Below are 24,685 nucleotides of genomic sequence, written 5' to 3' on the forward strand. Positions count from 1 at the left end.
TTGTCTTGAGAAAAAATTTACTTTTCTTTACTAAAAAATTTTCACTACATTCTAAAGCATAGAATCATACTGTGTATTCATTATATATTGCATATTAAAATTGATTTAATGCCTAATTACATAAAAATTGTGTACTTTTACTTTCTTGAGTAAAAGTACGATTTTTTTTACTTAAGTAAAAGTACAAACAATTACTAGATGTTTAATGTACTTAAATATTAAATATAAACCAAAAACTTGAAATTATGAAATGTAGTGGAGTAAAAATTATGATAATGTGTTTTGGAATGTATGTTTTCCAAAGAAAAACACTAATAAAATACAATTAAATGAAAATTTAATTTTATGCAGAAAGTACAAATACTTAAGTACTATACAACTCTGATCTGAAACCAAGGCTGTCTTAAAAATTACACTATTTTTTCTAAAACTGCCTTACCTTATCATATCATTAAGTTGTTGGCGATACACAAGGACAGCCTTATTTGGAACCAACCCTTTTTTTTATAAATTATGCGTGAATTACGCTTGATGACGCAATATCTCTTAAGCTAGGCATAGCAACTAGGCCAAACACACCGTGCACTTATTTTCAACACCCTTAAAGATGTAAAGTATTATCTAGGAGTGTCTGAGCTCTTTATAATAACTTATATTAACATTTACAATAGTAATAAAAATTTACAATCATTACTTTTATAATATTACTGTTATGGGCAAATCACATCATTTGTTTGCCGCACTAAAAAGTGGTGCTACCTTTGGATGGACTCAATTTACAAATAGTTGATTTATAGTTGTATATAACCGGGATAAGAGAAAGCATTTCAGCAGATAAAGATTACACACATCATGTTTAAATATCACCTACTGCTATGAAAGTTAAACCACATGTCTCTCTTTTTCAATTTGTACAAAGTGGCCATTCATCCTGATCTTGCAATTTCCTTGCTTTGTTTAAAAATTTGAAACAGATTGTTGATTCTGATTGAATTTGGAGAAATCATTGAGAAATAAAAGCCACAAGTGCAGGTTAATTACTGCAAAAGCAAGAGGACATAGCCAGGAGACAGAGAAACCATGAGAATAAACACATCAACCCTGCTGAAACAAACACACAGTCTACCCAATAAACTGCACAGCAGACATTGTAATATATCCAAGTTCATATCTTAGAGTAATTCATGAGAACACTTTACATAAGTACAGTAAATATCCCTTAACACAGTCATGTGCTCGTCTAGATAAAAGCTCTCTCTCTCTCTCTTAGGCAGTGCAGCTTGTCTTTGCACATAATTCAAAAGCCAATAATAAATACATTTAATGCTTTTATCCAAAGTGACTTATCTACTTTATATCAGTACATATTCATTTGGGATCAAACCTATTGCCTTTGCATTGATAACCCAGTGCTCAAATGAGCTACAGGAACACATAAACTGTATGTGGCATAGAGAGAGCATTGAGAAGTGACCTGTACTTCTCTTTCAGTCAAGATGCAATGGGTCATGAATCACAACCATATTTAATGTTTATCATTTACATTGTTTTTGGACATGTATTAATGTGAAGCCCATTAAATGTTTATATTATTAAATGTTTAGATAGAAGTAACAATCGTATAGTTTATAAAGCAGCATCATTTTCACTAAATGATTATCTGTAAAACAGAGGATTATAATAGAAACAGAGTCTTATTGTAAATTTGAATTAAAATAACCCACAAAATTGTTGTTTATACTGATGCATATCCAAGAAAAAAACACGAATTTCACACAATTTGAAAACCAACTATGACATCTAGTGGCAATACAGGTAAATGCATGAATGAGTAGCAGCTACAGTATATATATAAAAAACTTTATACCTCAAGAACTGATTATGTTGTGATTTTTGTAATTATGTAAACTACTTGATTATGGTTTATGGAAACGGCCTTATTTTAGATTGAATTATTGCTGTTTGTATAAATGGATCTCATTAATCCAGCCGACAATAAGTGTGGTGATCAGTTTGCTCAGATCTGTGAACATGTTGCCAAACTGAGAAAACAGTGAATATTAAGCCAAATGCATGGTTTTATGTTAAGTACCTTTTAATAAGTATATGTTAAAAAAAATTATTCAAAGCTTTCTTAAACTATGCATTAACAGTATGCTCTTTTTATGTTATGGGACAGTAATGACCAGTCCGAATACCCACATCTTGTACTTGTCTACTTACATGATGCATTTCCTGTATTGAGGACCATTTCAAACCAAATTTCCATCTTAAATCAGCTAAGACCAGACAACCAGATTAGTCAAGCTGCCAGGCTGGTTTTAGAAGGTGGGTAAACAGGTTTTCAAGCCTGACCAGTGAAGTTCAGCTTGATCAGCTGTGTTCAAAACCCCTTTGAACTTAGTTCAAAAAATTTTTAAGTCTAAAGCTCCAAAACAAATGTCACGATGGAATAATGATAGTCAGTCCTATTTATTAAAGTATTAGTCAATTGAGATCGTCAGTTTTGCCAAATAAAAGTACAACCTAACGCCTTTGGGCTCATTAAAAAAATATTAACTGTAGATTGATCTATTTTTTTATTTACAATCTCTTGATCTATTGACCATTTTAAACAATAAACTGACACAAAGACATTATTTAGTGTCATTCCACATACAACATCTACTGAATGGTCTTCCTTTTCCACACGTGAGCTATAGTTTCCCATATGTAAGGTCGCAGACATAAAGTTAAAAAGCATATGTATATATATTTGTGCAAAAATGACAATTATTTCCCTAGATAAGACCCTTATGCCTCATTTGGGATCGTTTAGAGCCCTTTGAAGCTGTAGTAAAACTGCAATTCAGACCTTCAAATAATTGGACTTTATTGAAGTCCATTACACAGAGAAAAATCCTGGAATGTTTTCCTTAAAAAAAAAAACGTAATTTATTTTCGACTGAAGAATAACATAAACATCTTGGATGACATGGGGGTAAGTTATCAAGAAATTAGAAAATGAAATAATCATTCAAAATCTATTATTAATGAACCTTTTATATTTTATTTCTGTTTTGATTATTTCAGTGCCTTTCCAGTTAAAATTGAATTGAAAGTCAAAATCAGCTCAAACCATTTTATTAAAATATTTCCTTAATGCTTAAATGAATAAACCTTAAATATTTTTACCATGACAACATGACTCATATGCAAATGACTTAACCACCATATAATGTTACTGGAATTGTAACATCCGCCTGCAACTGATTTTTGATTTTTATTAGAGATCATTCATTCAGTGCTTTGAGTGTTTGTAAGAAAACTGTACATCTGTACATTAAAAACTTCAGGCTCCCTAAAAATGAATATGTGAAAACACTCGAACTGAGATTTAGATGGAAGTTATTTTTTTTTTAAGTCAGTGATGATTCTAATTAAAAATATCTAAAGAAAAAACTCTAGTTACACACAATCAAACATAAACCGTAACACAATGATGTCTATTTGTCATTTTGAGATTACACAGTAACATGCTCAAGTTCAGTGCTTATGTTTTGGCTGAACAAATGATGTGAGCAAATTTTAGTAATATCAATTAAAAATCAATCACTTTTCAAATACTCTATAGACCATCATTAAACATTTGAGTGATTTTTCAGAACTTGTATGTGACCAAAAATTAAGAGTAAAGTGCATTTTGAACAGTACAAGTCAAAGTCAAATCACATAAACTTGAGTCATGCATAATCGACCGCCAGTCAAAACTTGCTTTAAAGTAAAAAAAGATCATTGTGTGTGAGTATATAAGACAGATGAGTCTATCTGAAATGCATTTTATGTTACAATATTAAAAAAGCCCTTATGTCCAACAAACATTGAGTTAATATAAAAGAGCAAAAAGTGTGATTATTAGCCTTTAAAGGTGTCTAGCATTTATCTCCACCATGATGACAATGCATTACATCGACATTAGCACCTTTTACAGAACATTGTTACAGGTTATACTGTTATTTAAGTTAACATAACATAACACATTCCTTCTGCTATGTGAATTAATAAAATTATGACATACAGTATATAAAATGATGGCTTCTATTTTAATATTTCCAACTTTTTTAATATATCCCATCTTTTGTACCTAACAAGGTTAAATCATGAGCGCAGGAGGCATCTGGCTTCACATCTTTAGGCATCTTTGTTTTGTGACTGTGTTGAATTTCTTTGATTTTAAATTCAGTACATTCTTACTGTCATCCTTATTCAACATTTTGCAAAGCAAGCCAATAACTCATTCATTTAAATTAAAGACACAGCCTAGGGATTCAGCTCACACTTACAGCTCATCATTCAATCAAATTGTCAGACTTCAATGTCAAGTCAAGAGTGTGTTTAAATCCACAGTCTTACGCTGATTATGCTTAATAAACTGATAATGTGGGGGGTCATGTAAGCGCATAAAACGTTTTTCATCTATTGGGCAAAGCCCATAGATGATGTAAACAAAAAACGATCAGCACAGGTAGTTTTTTGCTCATTACCCCGATTTTGCATTGCATGTAAACGTCACACCCAGAAGTAAGCGAAACGTAACTCATAAAAGTCTGCCCTCGACTCAAGCAGTTGGCAAAGAAACTGCGAAAATTAAAGCTCATGTTACATTTACAGGTTCTGCAGACACGAGAAGAAGAGACTATACACTTACCTAAAGGATTATTAGGAACGCCTGTTCTATTTTTCATTAATGCAATTATCTTACCAACCAATCACATGGCAGTTGCTTTAATGCATTTAGGGGTGTGGTCCTGGTCAAGACAATCTCCTGAACTCCAAACTGAATGTAAGAATGGGAAAGAAAGGTGATTTAAGCAATTTTGAGCTGGCATGGTTGTTGGTGCCAGACGGGCCGGTCTGAGTATTTCACAATCTGCTCAGTTACTGGGATTTTCACGCACAACCATTTCTAGGGTTTACAAAGAATGGTGTGAAAAGGGAAAAACATCCAGTATGCGTCAGTCCTGTGGGCGAAAATGCCTTGTTGATGCTAGAGGTCAAAGGAGAATGAGCCGACTGATTCAAGCTGATAGAAGAGCAACGTTGACTGAAATATCCACTCGTTACAACCGAGGTATGCAGCAAAGCATTTGTGAAGCCACAACACGCACAACCTTGAGGTGAATGGGCTACAACAGCAGAATACCCCACCTGGTACCACTCATCTCCACTACAAAGAGGCTAGGATTTGCACAAGCTCACCAAAATTTGGACAGTTGAAGACTGGAAAAATGTTGCCTGGTCTGATGAGTCTCGATTTCTGTTGAGACATTCAGATGGTAGAGTAAGAATTTGGCATAAACAGAATGAGAACATGGATCCATCATGCCTTGTTACCACTGTGCAGGCTGGTGGTGGTGTAATTGTGTGAGGGATGTTTTCTTGGCACAGTTTAGGCCCCTTAGTGCCAATTGGGCATCGTTTAAATGCCACGGCCTACCTGAGCATTGTTTCTGACCATGTCTATCCCTTTATGACCACCATGTAGCCATCCTCTGATGGCTACTTCCAGCAGGATAATGCACCAGGTAACAAAGCTCGAATCATTTCAAATTGGTGTCTTGAACATAACAATGAGTTCACTGTACTAAAATGGCCCCCACAGTCACCAGATCTCAACCCAATAGAGCATCTTTGGGATGTGGTGGAATGGGAGCTTCGTGCCCTGGATGTGCATCCCACAAATCTCCATCAACTGCAAGATGCTATCCTATCAATATGGGCCAACATTTCTAAAGAATGCTTTCAGAACCTTCTTGAATCAATGCCACGTAGAATTAAGGCAGTTCTGAAGGCGTAAGGGGGTCAAACACAGTATTAGTATGGTGTTCCTAATAATCCTTTAGGTCAGTGTACGTACTATAGGCGGTGACATCACTGCCTGCCAGAAATCAGACATCGCCCCAAATCTCAGCTTTCTATAATAAGCAGATTTTTGATAGTTATCCGTTTATTCTGCCTGTGTAAACGCACTCATTACGACACTCATTATCTTAAGCCTAAACATGCGGTTACACCCCAGAGTACTGTATATTGTGGCTTTGAGCTTGTAAAGTGTTGATGTTTTTTTAATGGGCTGCCTTGGAAATTTACTGAAAGTTTCTGTTTTAAATCATGACTAATACATAAATGAAACACAACACTGTCAAACTGACTGTCATATTGTCCCATTAAATAAAACCTTGAATTACATATGTTATACTACAATGGCACAGAGCTTAAGAGAACCACACAAAATCTGTATAAACAGCAGACCGGCATTTAATTGAAGGATTCAATAAAATATCATCAATGGAGAAGACATGTATGTGTTGATTTCAGCTGGTGCACTGGACAGCTCTACACCTGGAACTCAAACATGTCCGCTTGCTTCTTAGCCAGTTTGGCCACCTCATCACGGATGGCTTTGATCAGAGCTGAAGTGGACAGACCGCTGAGGGGGGTGTCAGGACTGATCAGATCTCCAGACTCAAGACTCTGCTGGGATGCTGAACAGGGTGGATGATCTGGACCGCCCTGTCCTGACGTTGCCTGGCTGTGGTGCCACAGGAGAGGGCTGCCCTGAGGATAGTGGGGGTGAGGAAAGGCCTCTGCGTAACCCGGTAGAGGAATCTGAAAGAGAAGCCAGCAAACGGTTAACAACAGTTATGCTAAAGACAAGCGTTTAAACTGTATTGTTTTTTTAAATGTAATGTTGCAGAGTCTCGATCTGTACTAAAGTAGGTCAACCTCTGCACTTAAAAAGGAACTAATAGACAAATGCACAAGAACGACACACACAATAAGGAAAACTAAAAAAGGTATAAACAATAACCGTGACATAAAGTATTTGATTATTTTCATTAAACCATATATTGTGAAATCATAAATAATCTGAACGGAGGCCAACTTGTGACCAGGGTTGAGCAAAATTCAGACATTTCAATTGAATCGGCCACCCCCACAAGATGCAGAATGGGAATGAAAGGAACAGGGAATTTATTGCATTGCAATTCAGTACAAAACAGAGGAATGTCATAGTTGTGATGATGACGACATGCAAAACATGCAAGTATTTCCTTTACTAACTCTGACGAATTTTTGGCTATTTATTCCCTGATATGTAAGCTTTATACAGTCAAAATAATAAAGATATAACATATGGCTATGCATTGTGTAAATATACGTAATAATAATAACGTGTAACGTATTCTGGGAAATGGCAGAATCTGCCAGAGATTTTTCTCATCACTGAGGTAAAATAAAATAAAGTTTTACTGGAGTAATTTTCCACTGTTTAAATTCTTCTTTCTAAAATCTGCATTCTCGCCTTAATTAAAACCTTTTGTAATTGAAAAGCATTTTCAACTTGATTCTGAATGGTGCACAACCCTGAACATATGACAGAGAGTAAAATTAAAAGTGTTCATTTGAAGAAATGTGCTCAACTACCCCGGATATTTGCTGTGTGTCCGCTCAACGTCAGCGATAAATTCAGTTCAGCAAATGGTTTCTAAATGACACTGGTTCTGCAAAAAGACACTGTGTGAAGGCATTTTGATTGAAACAGGCATACACAAGCAGGGATTAAAACAGATGAGTCTTGCGCCAAAGGCTCCACATTCAGCACGATGTAGAGACAAACATGGCAGACCGTTCTGTTTGCCTTGGTTGCAGTACATGAGGTTTATGCCATATTAAATTGCGTAAAGGATTCATGCATTGCAACACTGGCACCTTGGGATGCAACCCAGATTGCAGAATTGGACTCCTGATAGAGGAGTGTATTATATAAACGAGGTTCTTACAGATTCAGCCCACTGAGGTGGCACATCCTCGGGTTCAGGTGGGTAAGACATCCAGGACGGGCTGTGATAGGAGGACGGTGGCGTAGAGATGAAATAGCCCGTGTACCCAGGACGACTGGCTGGGATGGCATACACTGCTGTCATGGGATTTCCTGTGGAACAAATAAATCATGACCGTTTAGGATACCTAAAATATGATGATTTGACATGATATTTAATTTTACTATTCTCAAAGAAAAAGCTTATTATGTTGTCTCTTATATTATCGTTATAAAAAAAACCTATTAAAAAAACATTTACAGTCTAATACATGAACCCCACTTATTTCCCAGTTGTTATATGTGGATATTATATATGTAGATACAGAAAATATCCACACTTTACCTGTAACTAATAGGACTACAGTTATTAGTTTTCCAGAAGTGAGATTGTCCTCATCATCAAATGTGACATGCATTTTTACTTTTATAATACTGTTTTTAATATGTTGGTATTATCTAATCTGGGCAAATTAAAAATAAAAAGACTGATCCATAATTCATTTAATACAGGGACCCAAATCCTTGAGTCCCAAAACTGCAGTTCTGCATGGTAAGGTGTGCTTAACATTAGCTGTGTCCCAATTCAAGGGCTGCAACCTTATGAGCATTCGACCTTAAAAGGTGAGCACTCGGTCTTTCAAGGTGGAAGCCTCAGAAGTTCGCGAAGAGAACTGAAATGAGACGGTCTAACCTTCGGAGGACCCATAATTAGCGTCACCTGCTGCACGCGCCCACCTGCACGTTTCTGACTTATTAAAATAAATATGACATAAGAAAAATTATTAATTTATTTTAGAAATATGACACGTTGATGTATATTAAACTATTCAACAGTATACCAAATTAATCAACCTTAATACATAAAAAGAATATTATTAACACAAAACATAACTTATAATACTAAAACAGTGACAAGAACATTTTTTTCTGATAAATACACTTTTATTTAATAAAGGTTTTAATTGTTTATTTTAGAATATCCACCCATTATATGCAGCCGTTGCAGACGCGCAATGACTCTTGGGATATCCTCGGCTGTTAAGGATCCATTCGTTCTATCCTTAACAGCGCGGAGAAATGAGGACGCATTTTGAGGCTTCATTCTAAGCATCCTTTGAATTGGGACGGCCTTACTGGCCTTAAGTCGCGCTGCTGTGACGCAATCGGTCTTAAAATACATCCTTGGAAGGTCGCAGCCTTTGAATTGGGACACAGCTATTGTGTGCTTAACATTATTTATTAAAAATATTTCGGATCAACAGAATTAAGAAACTCATACAGGTTTTAGCTAAACTATCCCAGTTTTTGTTGCTAATGTTGCTTTCATGACATCATAGAAACTACAAGTTTTAGTTTATTGTTGTTAACCACTGTATGCGTTATTATTAACCCAAAGGGATGAACCAAAAAGTGAAGAACCCAAACCATTGGGTTGTAATTTAACATGTGCTGGGTTCTTTTAACCAAAAATGCTGGGTTGCTTTAACCCACACTGTAAAAAATGTCTGTAGAAATTACAGTATTACTCGGTATCACTGGCAACTACAGTAGCTGACAGTAACTTACTGTAGGCATGAAACATTTTCAGTCTTTATATTCTGCAGTAAGTTACTGGCATAATTTCAGCAATTTTTTTTTACAGTGCATTGTTAGATCAAATATCATAATTTTTGGGTTAATATTGTATTTTTTGAAACCCATCTGCTAGTTTTGTCCCTTTTTGAACCAATGCTGGGTTGAAAATAGCCCAGCGTTTTTTAGATTACTAGGAATGCAAAAGTGAATTTACTAATGAAAGTAATTATATTGCTGGTCAATAGGGGATGCCATTACGGTATCCAAGCTATACACCGGTTTCCTGTTTACAGTACAAACATTACAGGGTGCGTGTGCATCCTAGAGGCAGAAAGCCTGATTGGTGAGCTGGTACTGCAACTACCTTAAAGGAATAGTCTACTCATTTTCAATATTAAAATATGTTATTACCTTAACTAAGAACTGTTGAATCATCCCTCTATCATCTGTGTGTGTGCACGTAAGCGCTGGAGCGCGCTGCGACGCTACGATAGCATTTAGCTTAGCCCCATTCATTCAATGGTACCATTTAGAGATAAAGTTAGAAGTGACCAAACACATCAACGTTTTTCCTATTTAAGACGAGTAGTTATACGAGCAAGTTTGGTGGTACAAAATAAAACGTAGCGCTTTTCTAAGCGGATTTAAAAGAGGAACTATATTTTATGGCGTAATAGCACTTTTGGGAGTACTTCGACTCGCCTGAAAAGTCCGCTCCCCTTCTCACTCTCATAATGGGAGAGGTAGGGTATTACTGCGCCAAGTCGAAGTACTCCCAAAAGTGCTATTACGCCATAAAATATAGTTACTCTTTTAAATCCGCTTAGAAAAGCGCTATGTTTTATTTTGTACCACCAAACTTGCTCGTATAACTACTCGTCTTAAATAGGAAAAACGTTGATGTGTTTGGTCACTTCTAACTTTATCTCTAAATGGTACCATTGAATGAATGGGGCTAAGCTAAATGCTATCGTAGCGTCGCAGCGCGCTCCAGCGCTTACGTGCACACACACAGATGATAGAGGGATGATTCAACAGTTCTTAGTTAAGGTAATAACATATTTTAATATTGAAAATGAGTAGACTATTCCTTTAAGTATTGAAGCTTTCTTTATTGTTTTGTATATAACTGCTGACTAAATAAAACTTGATTTTAGTTGGATCTGTTTTTCTTTAATTTTGCAGTGTTACTGTGATACATGTATGAGTTATCATGTTAGGGTAGTAATGTAATAGCCGCATACTGGTATGTTAAACATCAGCATCCAGCACTGACTCTGTTGGTACAATTAAAGGGATAGTTCACTTTAAAATGAAAATTCTGTCATCATTTACTCATCCTCATGTTGTTCTAAACCTGTATGAATTTCTTTTTTCTGATGAACACAAAAGAAGATATTTTGAGAAATAATGGATAACACACAGCAGTAAGTGACCATAGACTTCCATAGTAGGAATAAAAAAATATGATGGAATTTAATGGGTACCGTCAACTGTGTGCTTACAATCATTTATCAAAATATTTTCTTAGTCATTTATCACAATACTTCCAAAATATTTTTTTCCTACTATGGAAGTCAATGGTCACTTACTGCTGTGTGTTTACCATCATTTCTCAAAATTTCTTCTTTTGTGTTCATCAGAAAAAAGAAATTCATACAGGTTTAGAACAACATGAGGATGAGTAAATTATGACAGAATTTTCATTTTAAAGTGAACTATCCCTTTAACCACGCAACATGGCATCTTGACTAACAGACACCGCTACTAGCCTACAACACAAAGCATGTCTCTTCTTTCTGCCTCTCGGTTGTGTGCGCAAGCAGTGATGACATCACCGAGAAATCCATGTATTTAACAATGTTAAGCAAAAGTAAATATAAAATTATTATGAAATAAAACAATTAAGTTGCACTATGCACCTGGTAGTCATGGTAGCATTTATCCAACTTGTCTTCTTTTTGAATACCTATCACTCTAAAAAACAAACGGTGCTATATAGCACCAAAACAGTTGCTTTGGATCGTAACGATAGAAGAACCATTTTTAGTGCCATATAGCACCGGTGAAGAACCAGTGAAGCACCAGTGAAGCACCAGTGAAGCACCTGTGTAGAACCATATAGTGCTATGTAGAACCATATGTGGTGCTATATGGCCCCTATATGGTTCTACACTGGTGCTTCACTGGTGCTTCACTGGTGCTTCACTGGTGCTTCACTGGTTCTTCACCGGTGCTATATGGCACTAAAATGGTTCTTCTATCGTTACGATCCAAAGCAATTGTTTTGGTGCTATATAGCACCGTTTGTTTTTTTAGAGACTAAGTGCGGGGTGCTAGCCAAATAAGTTTAAGGTAGCCCATAGCTGCTGTGTCTTTGATCGGCTTGTGTCTGATTTTCCACCCAGCTTTCCTACGTTTCTTCATATTGTATCAGTTTTGTTTTTATATTATTGATATTATTATATGATTTCTTAAATAATCTCTTTCTCATTCAGCTGGTACTGTAAGAGATTATCTCTGTTGAAATAGAACTACCAAGTTTCCATTTCAAGCCTTGTGAAATTATGTACTTTTGTTTTAAAAATTAAACTTAATTTTCCTGCATGGACATAACCCATTATCCCATTTTATACCATGGGTCTGTTGAATGTTTTTTCCTGATTGACTGAGAAATGTTACGTGAGTGTTGATTATTTTTCTGTAAGCCGCACACCTAACCTTTAAATTGTCTAAAAACTAGGCATCAGAGCAATGTTTTTGATAACCGTGGTATAAGACTCTGGTCATTTAAATTATTCGAAAATAATGCACACTCGCTTCGTGTTTTGCCACATTACCACCTTGGGTGTGCATTATTTTCTTATAATTCAATGGCCCGTCTTCAATTATTCCTAACATAATCAGATGATGCCAACACTGGAAGTCATGCCTTTTGTTTTTCCAGTTTGCTATTTTAAAGCCCTGGCACATTAATACTAAAAATAAACCTACTTCAAACTGAAAAGCCCTCATGACTACTAATCTATAAACACTTACCTGAGTGGTTGGAAATAGTTTCTGTAGTGATAGGTGGATGTGGCGCTCTGATGTCTGGCATATAGGTGGCGCTGTCATGCTGACTCTGTGCTGAAGACTCGGAGCAGGGACCCTTTGGTCCAAGATCAGAGGAGGACCTGAGGAAAATGAGAACAGATTCACAAATGCACTAATACAATTTGACCACCAGATGTAAGTATTGACACACTGTTAGCCAAGAACATTAAACACTCAGTTATTTCTTGCAAGTAAACCTATTTCCTATTGGAAGTTAGGGATATCCTGAAGAGCTTGTGCCTTTTTTGGAAAGAATAAATAGGTTCGTTTATATATTATCTATTATATAAAGTGAATGTATTAGAACAAAATGAGTGCAAAAAGGGTTAACATTTTCAGTCTGTTTCTCTCTCTATTTTAAATCTGTGTATATGCTTACATTTTGTTTACCTTCATAAGACACTAACATATTGTACAGCAGAGCTTCCCAAACTTCACCTGAAGCTTTGCTGTACAATATATGATATAGTGTCTGCTGTAGAATAAAGTTACTAGTCGTGAATTAATGCCAGTGTTCATCTGCTAAATATTCCCACAAGTAAAACAGCTTAGAAAACTATAATGTAAAAATCCAGAAAGGTTTATATAAGGTTCGGGAGGTAAAATATATCATTAGCTTAATAGCATTTAAAGGAAAGGTCCCTGTCTTTATATTTAAGTCACATTTATTTGTATTTACAAAAAATACAAAGAAATATTGAAAACAACCGAAATTATTCAAAATGATTAATTGTACAGTATATAGTGTTGCTGAGAATTTTACTGTCCTCATAAAAATATCATAATTTAATGCAATGGTATATGGTTTTATTTACTATCAAAGACAATTAATATGATAACAGGCATTAAATTAAACTAGATATTACTTTTCTTACATAATAATGGTCCCAAAAAGAAGATTAACAAAGTAGAAAAATAGATCAAATGTTTGTGTTCTGACCGTCTCAGTGAGGGTTCAGGTGGAGGTCCTGTTCTCGGAGGGATGGGTGGTGGAGGAGACCCTAAAGCCATGTCAGGAAGCTGAGTAAATCTGAATGCCTACAGAAAAATTATCACATTAGCATATAAACATAATATAAAACCAATGTATATGTACAGTGAGGAAAATAAGTATTTGAACACCTGAGAAAATCAATGTTAATATTTGGTACAGTAGCCTTTTGTTTGCAATTACAGAGGTCAAACGTTTCCTGTAGTTTTTCACCAGGTTTGCACACACTCCTCCACACAGATCTTCTCTAGATCAGTCAGGTTTCTGGCCTGTCGCTGAGAAACACAGAGTTTGAGCTCCCTCCAAAGATTCTCTATTGGGTTTAGGTCTGGAGACTGGCTAGACCACACCAGAACCTTGATATGCTTCTTACAGAGCCACTCCTTGGTTATCCTGGCTGTGTGCTTCGAGTCATTCTCATGTTGGAAGACCCAGCCTCAACCCATCTTCAATGCTCTAACTGAGGGAAGGAGGTTGTTCCCCAAAATCTCGCAATACATGGCCCCGGTCATCCTCTCCTTAATACAGTGCAGTCGCCCTGTCCCATGTGCAGAAAAACACCCCCAAAGCATGATGCTACCACCATCATGCTTCCCCCAAGTAGGGATGGTGTTCTTGGGATGGTACTCATCAATCTTCTTCTTCCTCCAAACACGTTTAGTGGAATTATGACCAAAACGTTCTATTTTGGTCTCATCTGACCACACGACTTTCTCCCATGACTCCTCTGGATCATCCAAATGGTCATTGGCAAACTTAAGACGGGCCTGGACATGTGCTGGTTTAAGCAGGGGAACCCTCTGTGCCATGCATGATTTCAAATCACACGGTACGTGGTAAGCGGCAAAATCACAGCGCGGCTTCAGCTTTTCTCTTGTATAGGAAGCGTTTTGTGCAGCATTTAGTGCAAATATGTTTATCTTCAACAGCGCCTGTCATAAAGTACCATATCTGGAGAAGGAATAGGATTTTGGGTGCACGAGCAAGGCGTGTGGACCAACTCCGCTTCACCGCTGTTACCGGCCCCATTTTGCTGCTTTCCGCACGCCTCTTATTGAAAAAGATCTAAACACTCGCGGTTGCAGCGTACCATGTGAAACGGCCTTTAGTGTATTACCAATAGTAACCTTGGAAACGGTGGTCCCAGCTCTTTTCAGGTCATTGACCAGCTCCTCCAGTGTAGTTCTGTGCTGATTTCTCACCTTTCTTAGGATCATTGAGACCCCACGAGGTGAGATCTTGCATGGAGCCCCAGTCCGAGGGAGATTGACAGTCATGTTTAGCTTCTTCCATTTTTTAATGATTGCTCCCACAGTGGACCTTTTTTTACCAAGCTGCTTGGCAATTTCCCCGTAGCCCTTTCCAGCCTTGCGGAGGTCTCTAGTGTTTTTGGACAGCTTTTTGGTCTTGGCCATGTAAGTAGTTGGATTCTTACTGATTGTATGGGGTGGACAGGTGTCTTTATGCAGCTAACGACCTCAAACAGGTGCATCTAATTTAGGATAATAAATGGAGTGGAGGTGGACATTTTAAGACATTTTTTTAGACTAACAGGTCTTTGAGGGTCAGAATTCTAGCTGATAGACAGGTGTTCAAAGCTGTATCATACAAATAAATAGTTAAAAAAATCATACATTGTAATTTCTGGATTTTTTTTAGATTATGTCTCTCACAGTGGACATGCACCTACGATGACGATTTCAGACCTCTCCATGATTTCTAAGTGGGAGAACTTGCAAAATAGCAGGGTGTTTAAATACTTATTTTCCTCACTGTGTATATATATATATATATTAGTGATGCAAAGTCCGATTCATTTCCGCGAACCGGCTCTTTTCGGACAGTTCGGCTCATTGAACCGGTTCAAAATGCCTATTCAACGGTTCTTGACGTCATCAAGAAATGACATTGCTACGCATTTATTTTCTAATTACTTGTATCAATGAAACATTCAAATAAAGTCGTTTGTGTCAACAAATTAAAAAATTCAAATAAAAAGTTGTTTTTGTGAAGGCATAGCTGATTTATTGCATTTCATTCACAAGTTAGTAATGTTTGTGGTCACAGTTTCAATCGCGGATTGTAAATGCCAGATACCAGTTTTGACTAGCCTACAACTTGAATAAGATTCCTAAAAGACACTGGTACACAATTGCGGATGTGTAAGTATAAAGAATAAATACTTGCCTTTTAAACTTGGTCTTCCTTAAACAGCTACAATATGATTTGCATGCACAATAAATCGTACTAAAACTAAAGCTTTTTAATAAAACAAGCATATCAAGAAACTAATAAAACAAGAAACTTCGCATATCAGGCTCGTTCAAATCATCTGTGATTCACACGCAGTGTAAGCAACTCATCCGTCAGAATCATCGGCAATCATCGACAAACTTCATTCGGTTCTTTTTTAGTTCGACGTGCTATTTCGGCTGTGCGTCCTGCGTCATCAACCCAGAACCAAAACTAAAGTTCAATTCAGTTCGATTTGTGAATCGGCTCGACCGGTTACTTCCTGAGAACCGGCTCAAAAGAACGATTCGTTCAAGAACCTAACATCACTAATATATATATATATATATATATATATATATATATATATATATATATATATATATATATATATATACAGTCTTGTTCAAAATAATAGCAGTACAATGTGACTAACCAGAATAATCAAGGTTTTTAGTATATTTTTTATTGCTACGTGGCAAACAAGTTACCAGTAGGTTCAGTAGATTCTCAGAAAACAAATGAGACCCAGCATTCATGATATGCACGCTCTTAAGGCTGTGCAATTGGGCAATTAGTTGAAAGGGGTGTGTTCAAAAAAATAGCAGTGTCCACCTTTGTCTGTACAAACTTTAAAACTATTTTGTACAAACATTTTTTTTCTGGGATTTAGCAATCCTGTGAATCACTAAACTAATATTTAGTTGTATGACCACAGTTTTTTAAAACTGCTTGACATTTGTGTGGCATGGAGTCAACCAACTTGTGGCACCTCTCAGCTGTTATTCCACTCCATGATTCTTTAACAATTCATTCACATTTCTTGGTTTTGCTTCAGAAACAGCATTTTTGATATCACCCCACAAGTTCTCAATTGGATTAAGGTCTGGAGATTGGGCTGGCCACTCCATAACATTAATTTTGTTGGTTTGGAACCAAGACTTTGCCCGTTTACTAGTGTTTTTTGGGTCTTTGTCTTGTTGAAACAACCATTTCAAGGGCATGTCCTCTTCAGCATAGGGCAACATGACCTCTTCAAGTATTTGAACATATGCAAACTGATCCATGATCCCTGGTATGCGATAAATAGGCCCAACACCATAGTAGGAGAAACATGCCCATATTATGATGCTTGCACCTCCATGCTTCACTGTCTTCACTGTGTACTGTGGCTTGAATTCAGAGTTTGGGGGTCGTCTCACAAGCTGCCTGTGGCCCTTGGACCCAAAAAGAACAATTTTACTCTCATCAGTCCACAAAATGTTCCTCCATTTCTCTTTAGGCCAGTTGATGTGTTCTTTGGCAAATTGTAACCTCTTCTGCACATGCCTTTTTTTTAACAGAGGGACTTTGCGGGGGATTCTTGAAAATAGATTAGCTTCACACAGACGTCTTCTAACTGTCACAGTACTTACAGGTAACTCCAGACTGTCTTTGATCATCCTGGAGGTGATCATTGGCTGAGCCTTTGCCATTCTGGTTATTCTTCTATCCATTTTGATGGCTGTCTTCCGTTTTCTTCCACATCTCTCTGGTTTTGCTCTCCATTTTAAGGCATTGGAGATCATTTTAGCTGAACAGCCTATCATTTTTTGCACCTCTTTATAGGTTTTCCCTTCTCCAATCAACTTTTTAATCAAAGTACGCTGTTCTTCTGAACAATGCCTTGAACGACCTATTTTCCTCAGCTTTCAAATGCATGTTCAACAAGTGTTGGCTTCATCCTTAAATAGGGGCCACCTGATTCACAACTGTTTCTTCACAAAATTGATGACCTCAGTGATTGAATGCCACACTGCTATTTTTTTGAACACAACCCTTTCAACTAATTCAACTAATTGCCCAATTGCACAGCCTTAAGAGCGTGCATATCATGAATGCTGGGTCTCATTTGTTTTCTGAGAATCTACTGAACCTACTGGTAACTTGTTTGCCACGTAGCAATAAAAAAATATACTAAAAACCTTGATTATTCTGGTTAGTCACATTGTACTGCTATTATTTTGAACAAGACTGTATATATATATATATATATATATATATATATATATATATATATATATATATATAGATAGATATATATAGATATATATATAGATATAGATAGATCTATGTACTAGTTAAATGATATGATAGGATGTAACCAAAATGCATAAAAATTTTACAAGGTTTAGCTACATAAAAAACTCACTGATAAGACTGTCTGTAGATACAAAGATGAGCTACCATGTGCAGCTACTGTAAGCTGCATTACCAGTATAATAAATGGGATTAAATATAAATGGGGTTAAAATATACAAACATTGGACAATTATTTAACATTTATTATAAACCTAGCTGATGTGTTTCTAATACAAAACTATACAACAATTTGATACTTTGAAGAAATGTTACAAATAAAAGTATACTTTGGAATAAGCATAGATGAATCGCTTACACACTAGATCAAGAACATGTATTAACAAACACAATGTCTTAAAACTTAAAACTATTTAATCTCAAATAGTGTTTGTAGTAGTTTTAATGTGAATTGAGAATGCAACCACACCTGTTTGGCCAGGCTGTACTGGTAAGGTTCTGGTCTGTAGGCTGGCACCCATTGCAGGCCTCCCTGACCTTGACTAGTGGTGCCCGGTGCGCTGGTTACCACCTCTGAGTATGGAATGACTGGACCCAGACCATAAGACCCCAGCGGTGGATGCTGATGGTGTGGGTGATGGTGTCTGCCGGAGGTGGAATGGCCAGCTGAAGCCAGACTAAAGGCTTCCTCCAACAGGAGGTGCATCTGTTGACGAACCTCATTGATTGAGGGCTGAGAACTCAGCGTGGATGTTTCTGATTGACCTTTGATCTGTCGGCCACATCCATAATAATGGCGGCTGGCCGGACGGTCCACATCAGTCTCTGCGATAATCTCTGGCTCAGTCTGTAACAGACAAACATACAAAAACAGATGTTTAAAGGTCACGTTCTTCCTGATTCCATTTTTTAAACCCTAGTTAATGTTGCTATAATAGCATAAATAATACCTGTAAAAAGATTAAGCTCAAAATTCACACCCAGGCGTTATATTTTCTTTAATAGAATTCCTCTTTAAAAGCCTACAGCGAACGGCCGGTTTGGACTACAGCCCTCTACTTCCTGCTTTAATGACTTCACTAAACATTTTTTTTTTTTTTTACTAAACTCCGCCTACATGAATACGTCAGTCACCAGCTTTGACTCAAATGGCTCTGCTAAGCTAAGCTGCTGTCGAATCACAACATAAACAAACTACACAATCAGAACTTGTTACGTATATCTGAAGGAGGGACTTCATAGAACAAGGAAGACATCAGCCTGTTTTGAGGACAGTGAAAACAGCGCTATACAGATAAGTAAATTGTGTGAAAAATACCGCGTTTTTTTACACGTGAAACATGAACACATTAGGGCTATGACAATACATCGCGTTCCGCATTAAAAAGACCTGCATGAAATCGATTCTGAATCGCAAGGCTCTGATTCTGTGTTTCATGCACAGCTTGTGCATCTACTACAGCTCTGTGATCAGTAGGAAGTCCTTATCAATCTAAAATCACTATGAGTTTGAGTCGTTTATAATGTGAATTTAAAAAAGCAACACTCTTCAAACACAATCATTCAAAATATTCTTTACAGTATTATCATGAAAATACCTGAAACAACCTGAAGAACAGCGATATAAATATCCCTTTATCCATTTCCTGGAATAGCGTTTGTAATGCTCTTCTATGCCTCAATTAAGACCAATTTACAATTTATCAAGGTGTACAATTTATAATGGTGACTAAAAATACAATACAATACAATGTCATACTGAAGCCTTGTAGAGTATAATAAAAAATTCCTAAAATCCTCTGCAGATAAAATTTACTACACCAAAAAAACCCTTCTGAACTTAAATGAGAAGTGTGCCTTGACAACACTCACTCACTGTGGATGTTATAACCCAAATCTCATCATGGAATAGCAACTCTTTATGAAGCAGGTGTTCATTCTTCTGCCTCTTTCATCCCAAATTACCATTTCCATTTTAAACCTTTTCACAACTTGTCCTCTGAGCTTTCACTAGAGCAAGTGAATTCAGAAAGTGCTGGTAAAATAAAATGATACAATGAGCTCTGATTATCAAGATAATTGTGTAACACTAAAAACAATTTGCCAATAAGGTAAAAAAAGATAATGAATAATTATAGAGGGATAAATGGGTATTTACCCAAATTTTGCTCTGACTTTTTAACATCTCTTTCCTTATTGTGAGTTGTGAGAGAGATGAGGCACTTACTGTACAGGAGATAAAGTACAGCACACCACATAAATCTACTTTTTACAATAGGAATGAGCATCTGCAGTACTCTAGCCAATGGCAATGTAGTTATGCCATAATCAATAAAACTGAAGCCATATGTCATTCAGAGCCCACGCTACTGGTATAGAGATGAACAGACCTTAGCATAATTTATAAACACATACCTCAGTGAATTTCAGTAACATCGGGGACATAAATATGTACCATCAATTATGTCCTGGTAATTTCATGTTTTTTTACGGTTCACATCTTTGGAAGACTCATTTTATTGTTTACACTTTAAATAAACAATGGGCAATAGTGCCTTTTTTCACATGCATATTGTGTTGTTATTTTATATAATTAATATATGCTGGCTCCTTTAAGAGATTGTCGCTGAATGGTGATGTCATCACTATCAGACCATCAAGCCTCAATTCATCTGCTACATTTCATGTTCTTTTGAAGACATTGTTTGTATGTTAATTCATGTTAAGAAGTTATCTAACCATATTTGTCAGCCTTTTTATTTAAATTTGAAATAGAAAAGATTTACAGTACAAACAACATGTGTTTAAAGGGATAGTTTGGCCAAAAATGATTTTAACCCCATGATTTACTCACCCTCAAGCTGTCCGAGATGCATACTGTATGTCCATCATTTTTCAGACAAACACATTTTTTGTTATATTAGAAAATGTCTTAGATCTTAAACAACTACCGTATTTTTCGGTCTATAAGCCGCGTACTTAAACGTACAGACATCTATTCGGCCTGCTGTTCTGTCTGCTATTGTTTAATTGAATAACTTCCCTTTCCAGATAAAATGTCTGTTCTTCAGTTTGGATTTTGGATTTATGTAATTCTAAATAAACGTGACGTATAGTTCACTGTGATTTATATATGTTATTTCGTCTTAACTCTTTCACCACCAGCGTTTTTAAAAAAAGTTGCCAGCCAGCGCAAGCGTTTTTCATGATTTTCACCAAAGTTTAATGCCTTCCAGAAAATGTTCTTCTTTAAATATATAAACATACAATATACCAAATGAAAGAACAGACCCTCTGCTTTCAAACAAAAAAAAACGTTTCATCCTACCTTTAGTGGTTCTTTTGCAATCAGCTTTTGAATATGGGTAGGTTTTTGCAAAAACACCATATTTTGAGCAAAAAGCAGAGATAATTCCATTTCTGTGACGGACTTTTCATAGAGATCCCATTCAGAGCGATCTTTAAAACAGACACGGACATGCAGCAGCTTGCCATAGGGCAATACTTCCGGGTTTAAAAAGTTGCGGAAGGGCGCCACCTGGTGGATAATAGCGGTATTGCGGAAAGACGGAAAATCTCGTCATTGGCGGGGAAGCGTTTTCTCTTAATTGACGAGATATCTCGTCAATGGCGGGGAAAGAGTTAATAACGCATTTTTGAATGATGCCGGAAAGTACGGTAATCATTGTAAACAACTATCATCAAAGAGTTAAAATTCTTTTCTAGTTTTAACCTACTTTCAATCAGCTATTAAACAAAGTGAATTGGATGTCTGCTTCAGTGTGGTGATTGTAAAAGGAGTTATCCATCTGTCAACTGGTGCAAAGCGTAGTAAGAGTGGCAGACCACATTTTCATTATAATTCAAACCATACTATTGTGCTTCTGATTTCACAGTGGTAAGCATGCATACTGAATCAGCTAACCATTTATTTAAAAAAAATCTGTTTAGTGCTTTAGTGTGTGCTTGCTTCACTTCCTGATATTTTGTGGACAGGTGCATGTGGCATCGACACCAAGGCCAGGTGTTAATGCCACATGTCAAATAACTTGATACATCCAGGAATTACCAACACAGTGAGATCAATTGTATTCATCTAAAAAAGAGAGAAAAATACAACAATTCTATTTCTAAATAATAAAATTGCCAGCTGAACATGGCCCATGGCTGGAAGATGCTGATGGATGTTTGTGGACAACTCATCTTTACACCAGAGATTAATCCCATTAATCTCACGTCAGACTTGGGGCTCTGGTCCACATCCCTGCTGTCTACATTGTCAGTCCCAGTCCCATAGGGAGATTCAGTGGAGATGCCTTGACATACAGAACTGCTAGCAGAAGTACAAAATTGATATTGGAGAAATATACTCTGTTCAATAGATGCAGAGGCTTTACATCCACATCCTCCATCAAACTGTTAAAGCAGCTATGGATTAACAGAAAGGCTCTATGAAAAAGATATTGACAAAAAGATATTGAGGAAGAATTTTGTTACCTCAAATAGTAGCATGATTTTAGGCAAGTGCTCCTCAGTTATTGACAAAAGGGATTACTGCTTGTTTGATGTTTATCACTGGTTATTTTTTAACAGTATTTGTATTGAATAATACGTTTTGGTGAGACAGTGGCAAAAACAACTTTAAAACATGTGGATCTGTTTCCGCGTACGTCCTTTTTACCTGGAGTGCCCTTAAAAGGATGAAAAAACGCAGTTTATTAGGATTATTACTAACACCATGCTAATACTGTGTTTGACCCCCTTTTGCCTTCAGAACTGCCTTAATTCTACGTGGCATTGATTCAACAAGGTGCTGAAAGCATTCTTTAGAAATGTTGGCCCATATTGATAGGATAGCATCTTGCAGTTGATGGAGATTTGTGGGATGCAAATCCAGGGCACGAAGCTCCCGATCCACCACATCCCAAAGATGCTCTATTGGGTTGAGATCTGGTGACTGTGGGGGCCATTTTTGTACAGTGAACTCATTGTCATGTTCAAGATACCAATTTGAAATGATTTCGACCTTTGTGACATGGTCCATTATCCTGCTGGAAGTAGCCATCAGAGGATGGGTACATGGTGGTCATAAAGGGATGGACATGGTCAGAAACAATGCTCAGGTAGGCCGTGGCATTTAAACGATGCCCAATTGGCACTAAGGGGCCTAAAGTGTGCCAAGAAAACATCCCCCACACCATTACACCACCACCACCAGCCTGCACATTGGTGACAAGGCATGATGGATCCATGTTCTCATTCTGTTTACGCCAAATTCTGACTCTACCATCTGAATGTCTCAACAGAAATCGAGACTCATCAGACCAGGCAACATTTTTCCAGTCTTCAACTGTCCAATTTTGGTGAGCTTGTGCAAATTGTAGCCTCTTTTTCCTATTTGTAGTGGAGATGAGTGGTACCCGGTGGGGTCTTCTGCTGTTGTAACCCATTCGCCTCAAGGTTGTGTGTGTTGTGGCTTCACAAATGCTTTGCTGCATACCTCGGTTGTAATGAGTGATGTTTTTCCCTTTTCACACCATTCTTTGTAAACTGTAGAAATGGTTGCGCATGAAAATCCCAGTAACTGAGCAGATTGCGAAATACTCAGACCGGCCCGTCTGGCACCAACAACCATGCCACGCTCAAATTGCTTAAATCACTTTTCTTTTCCATTCTGACATTCAGTTTAGAGTTCAGGAGATTGTCTTGACCAGGACCACACCCCTAAATGCGTTGAAGCAACTGCCATGTGATTGGTTAATTAGATAATTGCATTAATGAGAAATTGAACAGGTGTTCCTAATAATCCTTTAGGTGAGTGTATTTTGGCATGACGTGACTATTAAGAAACGATGTTATATATCACCAGTGATATTTATAAGTAGCACGCAGAAACATCTCTCTGACTTAATAATTAAGTGTTTTATATTGTTAGCAGTTTATTTTATGTTTTATGTAGTATTGACAAGAACAAAGTCAGTTAAAAAGCAAGTGGTCATAACACAGCGCATGGAAGGGTCGGAATACAATGATGGGTAGACAAAAGAAAATAGTTCAACAATATGAAGACAATATGTTAGTAAGGAATTAATGATGACCATGATCCAATACAGGAGAGGGAGGTCGTCACAGTACTTTGTAAAGTTAAACCGCATAAGGCAACTGGCCCAGATGGCCTGAAGGGAAAAGTCCTGAAAGTATGCGCAGCCCAACTTGGACATGTGTGTACAAGGCTATTCCAAATCTTCCTGGACAATGGTTTTGTACCATTTGCCTGGAAAAATTCCATTATCATTCCGGTGCCGAAAATACCAAACGCATTAGCGCTCAAAGACAAAGACTTTCGCCCAATTACACTTACATCTATTCTTTGTAAATGTATGGAGCTTATAGTGTGTAAGGAACTGTTATCTCAAATCTGCAATTTGGCCAATAGGAACACTGTGAAGGTTCAAAATCATCTAGGTAACCAAAATGCTAGTAGTTGGATGATTTAATGGATTAAGGAGTTCTTCAAAGGCCGACCTCAGCGAGTCTGCATTAATAATAATGTTATGTCAGCTTGGTTTTAGATACTGGGGTACTGCATGGATGTGTACTGTCTCCAATACTTTTTTCAGTATGGGTCATTTTATGAAAATGGTTGCTTTCCTGTCCCAGCCCCAACCACCAGGAAAAACACTTAAAAATGTCAGATAATGACACAATATATATATACAGTATATACAGTACTTAAAAAACTAAAATATCAACTAAATATTATAAATAATTTACAGGGAATACCTGTTCCCCAATTTCATGTCACTGGTGTTACAATTCATAAAAACCACCAAAAAATCAACATCCTT

General features: G+C 36.9%; 1 protein-coding gene across 3 annotated transcripts in view; it reads right to left on the reverse strand.

Moving 5' to 3' along the window:
* Positions 1–2,942: 2,942 nt before the first annotated feature.
* kiaa1549lb (KIAA1549-like b) overlaps positions 2,943–24,685 on the reverse strand; it is a 131,136-nt gene continuing 109,393 nt past the window's right edge. For 2 of the 3 annotated variants that reach the window (XM_073815719.1, XM_065269990.2), the window contains 5 exons: positions 18,307–18,684; positions 13,476–13,573; positions 12,479–12,615; positions 7,824–7,975; positions 2,943–6,648 (listed from right to left, as the gene is read on the reverse strand). In XM_073815719.1, the coding sequence (XP_073671820.1) occupies positions 6,376–6,648; positions 7,824–7,975; positions 12,479–12,615; positions 13,476–13,573; positions 18,307–18,684 (1,038 nt within the window). In that variant the 3' untranslated portion in view covers positions 2,943–6,375. Of the gene's footprint in view, positions 6,649–7,467; positions 7,545–7,823; positions 7,976–12,478; positions 12,616–13,475; positions 13,574–18,306; positions 18,685–24,685 lie in introns of all 3 variants that reach the window. The other variant, XM_065269991.2, reaches the window with a different exon arrangement.

This window comes from Paramisgurnus dabryanus, chromosome 9 (assembly GCF_030506205.2).
Source record: "Paramisgurnus dabryanus chromosome 9, PD_genome_1.1, whole genome shotgun sequence".
NCBI lineage: Eukaryota > Metazoa > Chordata > Actinopteri > Cypriniformes > Cobitidae > Paramisgurnus > Paramisgurnus dabryanus.